Source organism: Vespula pensylvanica, chromosome 6, assembly GCF_014466175.1.
Source record: "Vespula pensylvanica isolate Volc-1 chromosome 6, ASM1446617v1, whole genome shotgun sequence".
Lineage (NCBI taxonomy): Eukaryota > Metazoa > Arthropoda > Insecta > Hymenoptera > Vespidae > Vespula > Vespula pensylvanica.
The window spans coordinates 1,178,959-1,188,958 of NC_057690.1; the positions used below are offsets into that span (position 1 = coordinate 1,178,959).

The 10,000-nt window shown below is 32.6% G+C and overlaps 1 protein-coding gene across 2 annotated transcripts in view; it reads left to right on the forward strand.

The window, feature by feature from the left end:
- The window catches only part of LOC122630172 (leucine-rich repeat and calponin homology domain-containing protein-like), a 61,310-nt gene that overhangs the window by 43,843 nt on the left and 7,467 nt on the right, over positions 1–10,000 (forward strand). The window contains exons 5-13 of one of the 2 annotated variants that reach the window (XM_043814378.1): positions 65–280; positions 1,310–1,471; positions 2,749–2,870; positions 3,349–3,489; positions 3,792–4,192; positions 4,397–4,548; positions 5,398–5,535; positions 5,692–5,769; positions 7,458–7,744. In XM_043814378.1, coding sequence (XP_043670313.1) covers positions 65–280; positions 1,310–1,471; positions 2,749–2,870; positions 3,349–3,489; positions 3,792–4,192; positions 4,397–4,548; positions 5,398–5,535; positions 5,692–5,769; positions 7,458–7,697 — 1,650 coding nt within the window. In that variant the 3' untranslated portion in view covers positions 7,698–7,744. Of the gene's footprint in view, positions 1–64; positions 281–1,309; positions 1,472–2,748; positions 2,871–3,348; positions 3,490–3,791; positions 4,193–4,396; positions 4,549–5,397; positions 5,536–5,691; positions 5,770–7,457; positions 7,745–10,000 lie in introns of those variants that run through there. The other variant, XM_043814379.1, reaches the window with a different exon arrangement.

Below are 10,000 nucleotides of genomic sequence, written 5' to 3' on the forward strand. Positions count from 1 at the left end.
ATGTATCAAGAAAGAGAAAGAGAGAGAAAGAAAGAGAGAGCATGCGGTTTATGAATTGCTTCAGTTATGCATTCGCGGGCGAACGCACATCTTCAAGTACTTGGAGAGGCAGGCGGCGAAGCACGAGAGGGCGAGAGGAGGACGTGCAAGAAGAGGACCTCTGGATGCTCGGGGTCATGCAACCTTGGACACCAGATCTCATAGGCGCCATAACGTTGACAGTGGTTACAGTACGAGCGATGGGGTTGACAAACGTTGGTCCCAAGAAATTCATAGCGCGGTTAGTTTCCTTGTACTTTTGTTAGCCCTTCCATTTTCTTTTCGAGTACTTTATACGCTCATTCGTTGGCTTTTGTTCAATACGATTACTGAGGAATGATAAAAAAAACTTCAGACATATATATAGAAATTGATTTTTATATGTAGTGATTTTGTTAAGTATGTTTATGTTTGAAATAAGGGTTGAATGTGTGGATATATATATATATACATATGTATAAATATTATATATATATATATATATATATATATAATACATATAAAAGAAAAGATTTTATCTTTCTTTTTTTTTCTTAATCATATCTAAACAAATTATATATAACATGAAACATATTGTTATTTTATTATTTATATTATTCAGGTTGGCCAATAAATATTGTTGAAATTTTTGTTATTTTATATGTAAATAAACAACGTTAGTATCATTTATCGTATTTATTAAAAATCGTGGCCAAACCAATACAATAGAAATATTATATTATACTATATTATAATATATTACATTATACTATTATAACCGAGACGCAAGTTTACTATACTTAAATTCTTTAATTTGCCAAATAAGTTGGAATAAAAGGTATTAATATTTTTTCAATATTTCAGATATATGTAATTCATTATTCATTGCTTAATCTAATAATTACAATAAGATAAAATTTATACGTAAAGAAATATCAATCCTCCAATATGGAAATCTGAATGAATTTTATGGCGAATAGATAATGGATAAATAGTTTAAAAAAAAAAAAAAAAAAAAAACGTATGATTGTTACAGAGAATTAATTTACAGATTAGAATTTCAAATTATCAGCAATATATACATATCTTTTTCGAATTACCCAAAGATCCGTAATTAATTTTCAAATGAAATTGCGATAATTATTGTAGCGAATATGATTGCATGAAATAAAAAAAAAAAGTTTTTCGTCGACGATATATTTCGTCGTCGTTAAACGTAGAACTTTAATAGACGTTTAATTAAAGACTATCCTTTTTACCTCTCTTGGTGGACATCGCTTTTTGAATGCAGGTGCACGACGGTGAGGTACGGGGTTTATGGCGTCAAGAGTGTTCACCGCTTTCCATAACGTTGCCACACGAAACCGGAATAAATGGATCCTGCAGTGGCACGTCTACACCGAGTACGATTTCACCGGGTGAACATACGTCCTTGGAGGACGAGCTGGGCAAGGTGGGTGGGTTTAAGAGTGTCATGGTTATTTAACCATCAGTTAAATATCTCTGAGAGATTTTCAATCGGTAATATTTGATGGACCTATGAAATCGAATATTTTCATTTATTTATTTATTTATTTTTTACAAGGGACAGACATCGAATAAATTTATAATATGATTGATTGTATGATAAAGAAGGAGAAGAAAAAAAAGATCGAACGTAATGATCGAAATAATTTATTTATTTATTCGTAAATTTTTTTTTTTTTTTTTTTTCTTTTTTTTTACAAGAGACAGACTGAATAAATTTATAATATGATTGATTGTATGATAAAGAAGGAGAAGAAAGAAAGAAAGATCGAACGTAATGATTGAAATAATTTATTTATTCGTAAATTCTTTTTTTTTTTTTTTTTCAATCAAGAGAAGAGGAGAGAGAAAGAGAGTTTGATTCAATCTTAATGACGAATGTTCGGTTAACAATCGCGAAAGAGAAAACAAGGAAAAGAAAATGAAAGAAAAAAAAAGAAGAAGAAAAGAAAGAAATCAGATAGTAATTCAAGAGGAGTCCGATTTAAATTTAACTCGGTACCTATCTATCTATCTATCTATCTATCTATCTATCTATCTATCTATCTATCTATCTATCTATATACTACGTGTTATCATTATTATCATTTACGTCGTATCCGTCGCGTTTTTTTCTCCCTCTCTCTATCTCCTTTTTTTATTTTTTTATTTTTAAACTTCGTATCGCGAAGTATCGGAAAATTTTCAAGAATCCTATCTCGAAAGGAGCAGACAATAAAGCTTTTTTTTTCTCCTCGTCCATATCTTCTACGTGCTTCGTTTTTCGTAAGGAGAATACGTATACGTATTATGCAACGTGGAATAGACGTACGGCTCTTCTCGAATACTAAAGAATGACTCGTTCTTCTATATTTAGCATGATCGAGTAGATCCCACTTGAAGTCTCGACGATTATATCAAACTCGAATTACTTTCTGTCTCTCTCTCTCTCTCTCTCTCTCTCTCTCTCTCTCTCTTTCTCCCGCGTTGGCTCTTGTTCAAGCTTCGATTTGAATGACCTTGACCTGGTCTACAGCGTCATCTTTTAAAAAGTGATTTAGCGCCGCTACAATAAAGTACAGAATACAGTTATAGTAGAGCGACACGTTAAAATCGCTGACGATAAAAGTTTAATAACTACTTGGTATAATCTTGAACGAATTCGATCTCTCTCTTTCTTTCTCTTTGTTTATCTATCTATCTCTATCTTTCTCTCTTGTACAGGCCATGATACTTCACGATCAGCTGGAGAAGAGGAGGTTGGAGAGAAGCACTTCCGAGAATGGCGCGGACATAAGAAGACCGATGACCTCTGGCCTCCATCATACGTCTATCACGCCACCGGGGTAAGACCGATTTTCTTATTTCATAAGTTATGTCGGATAAAACAGGTGGATAAATAATTTATTTAATTTTTATCTGTGACATTGAATTCGTTATAATCGAACACTTTCCTGATCGATCTATCCGACCAATTTTTAATCGATCTAATTTATTTTACTTTATAATTCTAAACGAATAAATTTAACTTTTATAATTTATATTAAATTACCATTTAATGTCACTTTTGCGTTAACTATTTGAAGTTTAGGGAATTTTTAATTTAGAATCGTTACCTCCACCTTTTCATCCCCTTTTTTTATTTATTTCTGTCTATCATCCCCTCACCCCCTTTTATCATCTATATCTTTCTAAGTATACTTACTAAGATGATTTTGTTTGTTTGTTTTTATTTTATTTTTTTTTCGTTTTTTGTTCTTTTTTTTGCATACCTCTTGCACGCGTGCTGCATGTGCATTATCGTGCGTGGCTCCTCTTTTCCAGTCCCTTGGAAACGACGCATACGAGCCAGTCTCAACCAATTTCAACGACTCAGTCGGTGCAGCCAATCCAGGCTACGAGCAATTCAACGTCGCTATTGAATGGGGATGATAAGAGGCCGTTAAATCACATCCAAACGTACAGGTAATCTCTTTTTCAATCTTTCTTCTCTTCTTTTCTTCCATCTCTAACAGCATTTCTCGCTCATCTTCCATTCTCGTATTTCCGATAGAATTTCCCGAGTTTCGAGTTAACTCGTCATCCCTGATTGATTATATGAGATTGTACGTTGCGATTGTTTTTAATTTTAAAATGGAAAGAAATCCTGCATCCTTTTCTTTTTCCGTTTTCCTTTGAATTTTCTTTCTTTCTTTTTTGGTTTTTTTCTTCATCGTCACGCCATTTCTCTTACATCGTCCGAAAGAATTACACGTTTGAATTTTCAGGGAATACAAGGAAGCATTGAGGCAACAAAGGGCCAACGAGGGTCCAAGTGTTTACAGACCAAGGGAACAGGTGACACCTCCGGGCAACGAATCGCAGAACAACGAGACTGACTCGAATGGAGCCAAGGAGGGCATTGCCCTTACTGGCAAGCAAATATTCAACGAGGAAAATGCGACGAAGAGGCCGGTGCAAAAGGTCACGCCCTCGAGGATAAATTATCAAAATACACCTATCATCAATGGTAGCAATAACGAGTACAATAATAAAAATGGAAAGTATCACGAGCAGCCTTACAAAAAGCCAAATTCGCCTATCAAAACGTCGAGCAGTATAATGTCGAATAATACCAGTCCTGGACATACTCCGAGATTAGTCAAAACAGCTGTTGGCTATGTCGAAGGTAAGAGACATTAGATATTCGTTAATAAAATTTTCGACCGTATCGAAATTTCAATCGAAGTCGTTTGTATCGATGATGAAGTTATAGATATTTTGAGCGACATTTTTTTTCTTTTTTTTTTTTTTTTATTGCTTTTATCCTTATGTTTCTTTTATTAAAATATTCTTTTTTTCTTTTTCTCCTTTTTTGTTCCTTGGTAATCAGGTAACAAAAGTCCAAGCAGAAATGGCGGAAGTCCTAAGTCGTCGAGATCCGTTACGTGGAATAGCAATTTGCCGGAAAAGTACTCGTTCACAATGAGGAGAGAGTTCGAACGTGCCAAAGAGGAAGCCGATTTGATCGAACAACTCAGGAACGTGAGTGTCGAAAAGTTATTTTACAAGATTCCCTTGAAATGTACCATTTCTTTTGGGAATATAATTATAACGATAATAGTAATAATAATAAAGTCATTATTAGTCAGTCTTGTATTCTCTCGTAATCCGTTTGATCGGATAAAATTGTCATTGAAATTGTTTTTCTTTCTTTGCTATCTTTCTTTTCCCTTTTTCAATGTATTTAGATTGTATAGAACAATACGGATCGTTTATTTCGAAAGTTGTGCGAATCCATCTTTTGTTGTTTCGAGCAAATTAAAGATCAGCCTATCGATCAATTTAAAAATATTAATTAATTATGTCTAGTCTGACAATGTTTCTACTAATCTATCAACATGTAATTTGATTAATTATTACGTAATTCGTATAAATTTCCTTCAGACGAATTTAACTAAAATAATATATATTCACGGGTTGTAAATGAACTTGTACCATTCTCATAATTAAATCAATTGTAAAAAAAATCATTTGATTTCGATTAGGAAAAATCAAATATCACTTAAAATATATTCTACATGTGTCTATGGAAATTAGACTTTGACCGTTTTCATAATCAATCACTTTTACGTAATTTCTTTTACTGCTTTGTTTATCCAATTTTACATTGCATTTTTTAAGATATTAAATATTAACCAGTTAGGAATAAAAAGTCTATAAGAGTAATATAAAGTAATTACGAATTGTGCGACATTTCACTTAGAAAATAAAAAAATGGATTCTTTGGATAATTTTCAAAATAAATGGTTCTACAGTTAGTAGTCTTGAGTAATTGTGCAGCAGATTTCTAATGAGGCATTCGCATTGTTCCTTCGTTGACTTATAATACAGCATATAGAAACGAGACTGAAAATGGCTTTACCGGAAGATCTGGCGCCAGCATTGACCGATGGCGTCGTACTTTGTCACTTGGCGAATCACGTAAGGCCACGATCGGTAGCCAGCATACATGTCCCATCACCGGCCGTAGTAAGTCCCATCAAACAATTTCGTCATCAACAATTACAAACATCGCATGATATTACAAAGATTGTCCTCATTTTTTTTTTCTTTTTATTATTGTTATTTTCTTTGTAACTTTGTCGTCCATGACAACGAAAGACAATGATATCTTTCTTTACGTAGCCTAAGCTCACAATGGCAAGATGCAGACGTAACGTTGACAATTTCTTGGAGGCCTGTCGAAAAATAGGCGTTGACGAGGTAAGATTTATACATGAGTTTTATTCAGCTTTTTTTGTTTTTTGTTTATATTCTATTTTTTTTTTTTTTGTATATATATATATTAAATAGTTTAAGAAGTTGTTCAGAACTGTTCTTCACTATCGAGTAGTTTAGTTTCTTTCTGCATGGATTATTTATTTAATGATACGTGAAATAAATAAATAAATAAATAAATAAATAGATAAGTATATATATGTATATATATGTTCACAGGGTGTATATAAATTTGTAAGTAGAAATTTTCTAGTAGTAAGTTCTTTCATTCTATTTCTTTTTTTATTTTTTATTTTTCTCTTCTTTTCGGGAAACCATTAACAAACAAGTTTATATGGTTTATATACAGCCTGTATATACGTACATATATATATACATACATACCTACAAATATACATACATAAATACATCGAAAATTAACCAGTCTCATCTTTTCTCTATTCATATTTATATAAAATTCTTTTGCACGATGGTGACGCGATATGGTGAACGTGTGTATCAGGTCAGGAAAAGAGATAGAGTTAGCTCGATCATTGAATGAAACGTTAAGAGTTTAATATATATATACATATATACATATTGTACGTCTTACTTACGTTTTACGTGATCGTTGAATGATCGAAAAAAAAATATATAAAAAGAAAAAGAAAGAAAGAAAAAACAAAAGCGATGCTTGCGTTTCTATAGAAAATATTTATCTAATTATAATGTTTGGCGTAATACTTGTATACTAATGCTTAAACGGCCTCACGTCAGTCGTTTTTGATATTCGATGGTACTTCCAACAACTCTACTAGTCAGTCCCCAATGTAGCCGCGAGCAGCTTAAAAAAAGAAGAGAGAAGGAAAGAGTGAGAGAGAGAGGGAGAGAGAGAGAGAGGGAGAGAGAGAGAGAGAGAGAGAGAGATTAAAAATCAACAACCAAAGAGAGAGAGTGAGAAAGAGAGAAAGAGAAAGAATGCGTTTGTTAAGGGTGAAATACACGTACATATATACACAAGAAAAATGTTTAAAAAAAAAAAAGAGAGGAAAAAAGAAAAACGAAATTAAATAAAAGATAAATAAAAAAAAAGAAGAACACGCGGATAAATCGAAAGAAGCTTTTAGATGCATGCGCTTCTATAGATTTTGATAATTGCTTCTGTTGTGTCGCTCGTTGCTTTTCGCAAAATTAAATTTTTAAACGCTCCAATGGCATTTCATTTGTGGAGGTTCTCTTCTCTCACGAATTTCCGATCTAACTTCTTTTTCGATCGTTAAATTTTTATATATATATATATATATATATATATATATATATATATAAAGTTAAAAAAGAAACACATCTCTATACTCTATCTCGTTGAAGATATTAAATAACGTAAAATAAAAAGTAAAAAAAAAAAAATCAAGAATGATTATTTATTTATCGATTAATCTCGAGAACCGTCTTTTGATACGTTCTCGTAGTAATAATTAAAGTAATTAAAAAATTCGCGATTATTCTCGAGAGCGGCGGCTACCTTTAAAAAAAAAGAATGAGAGAGAATTAAAGAGAAGGCAAAAAAATAAGGAACAATAAAGTAAAATAAATCAAAAAGTAAAAATCAATTAAAAACATCAAAAACAACAACAACAACAATAAGAGAAGAAAAAGAAATTGTTGGGACTGAGTAGTATCGTTGTTGGTTGCAGGAGGTGTTAATGGACGCGGACGCAATCATGGACGTGGGTTACATGGACGCGTACGGGCTCGAGGCTCTGGCACGTCTCGTCTCCGCTCTTCTCCTTCTTCCTGAAGAAGTTGAGAGAGGCAATGAAGAGCCGGCCGCAGGTTCACCCCGTACGATTCAGGACCGCGTCTTGTCCGCGATGCTTTTTGCAACATTCCTAACCACCCTGGTTCTGCTCTATCTCTTCCCGATTCCCGACTAAAAAAGCAAGAGAGAAAGAGAAAGAGAGAGAAAGAACAAGAGAGTGAATGAGTGAGAGAGAGAGAGAGAGAGAGAGAGAGAGAGAGAGAGAGAGAGAGGGTGTATGTATGTGTATGTGTGAGAAAGAGAGATAAAAATAGAGAGAGAGAGAGAGAAAGAGAGAATGTATGTTTGTACCTGGATGTTTGTGTGTGTGTGTGGGTTTGTGTTTGTGTGTACAATAAAAAATTAAACGAAAGAGAAAGAGAGAAATAAATAACAACGAATGGCAACACGAGAGACGAAAACGGAATGTGCGATGCGTATAAAATTAAAATAGTGAGGATGTTGAAAAGAAAAAGAAAAATATATTTATTCGAGAGAGAGAGAGAGAGAGAGAGAGAGGGAGAGAGAGAGAGATAGAGAGAGAGAGAGAGAGAGAGAGAGAGAGAGAGAGCGTGAGAGAGGAAAGTAGTTGAATATTAAATTTTGTGGTACTGAAATTTATACAAATTGCACGTGGTCGAAATTTTGGAAATTGTAGGTATCTGCATTATCGACGTCGTTACTCATCTCTTTCTCTCTTTTGTTTATTTCATTAAAGTTTTTGGTCGTTTTGTTTTGTTTGTTTGTTTGTTTGTTTCTTTTTGTTTGTTTTTTTTTTCCTTTTTTTTTCTTTTTTGTTGATTCTTGATTAATGTTTTTCTATCGATTCAAAAACTACGAACTTAGAAGGATCGCACGTGACACTTTTGTCTAGTTATTTTTTTTTTCTTTTTCTTTTTTTCTTTTTTGACAATATAGTACGTCGACGTTTTCTATTTAAGGTTATCATTTGAGATATTAGAGCGAGAGACCGAATTATTTTTTGAATACCTTTACACGAGAAAGATTAAAACAAAAAAGAATGCAGCTGTCGTTGATGCACGTGTTATCGTTGCAAAATTTAATCGTTGTAAATGCGTAAAAAATAAATCGATAGAGAAAAAAGAGAGAGGGAGAGAGAGAGAGAGAAAGAGAGAGAGAGAGAGAGAGAGAGAGAGAGAGAGAGAGAGAGAGAGAGAGAGAAAGAAAAGAAATGTATTTTCTTTAATTATTATCGAAATTTCGTTTGCCTTCGTTCGCTTCGTAAGATCGAACGAAGATGCCGCGCGTCGATGTTCAAGAAAAAAGAAAAAGAAAATGATCTTAAAAGTTTCCGTACGATCGATCGATCTCGACAAGATGTATATCGATCCTACGATTGAAGGTTGTATTTTGAAAAGACTATTTGCGTCTTCCTCTCGACGATGTATCCAAATGTTTTTCATAATTTTTCTTTTCTTTTTTTTTTTTTTTTTTTTTTTGTTTCTTATCACCAAAAGTAATGATATATAATTATTACGTACGTATAAAAGCGAAAAAGAAAATTCGAGGAAAAAACATCTCGTATTTTTTTTTTTTTTAAGTTTTTTATTTTTTATTATTTTCATTTCCTTGATGTTGATCCGATCTCGAATATTGTTTTTTTTATTTCTTCCCTTTTTTTTTTTTTTTTTTTTTTTTTTTTTTAACACAAGATAGACAACTGAAACGAACAATCGAATCACTGCCTACTTTTGATACGTTTTGAAATATTTAAATACAATCGTCTTGTAAAAAATAGTTTACGTTGAAAAAAATATTTCTCCTTTCTTTCTATTTTTTTTTTTTTTTTATTTTTATTTTTAATCAGCTTCCGAGATTCGAATTTCGATAGTTCGAAAAGATTTATATCGTGGATTATTCGCCGTGTGATTTGTAGAGATATTAATTATGTCATCTGATTATACAGCATTGCAATTTTTTTTTTTTTTTTTTTTTTACATAATGGCAGCTTTAACAGGGTTCTCTGAACGATTTAGATCTTTTTTTTCTTTTTGTTTTTCACGTCGACGTAATGATCCACGAAAGGTCTTTCGAAGCGGAAGCTTTTTCGAGTCGAGATTTATAGGCAATCCGCATAAGTTCCTTTTTCTTAAATTCTAATTTCGTTTTTTTTTTTCTTCTTCTATTTACTTCTTCCTACCTTTTTCTAGAAAATAATTAAGTATCATTTTCATCGCGATTTTAATAATTTCTCTTAATAAGCGTACAAACGAAAAGTTTTGTTATCGTTAATAATTCGATAATGTCGTCGCCTAATGTCGCCAATGTAAGTAGTAATTAATTATGCCATACGTCGCTAGATTTAAACGATCGTAATTTAATTTCGACGGAGTTAATTAAATTTTTCAACGTCGATCGATCAACGAGAATTCGAATGTCGAAGGAAGCAGAAGTGGGAAGAAAAAAAGAATTTTTCTT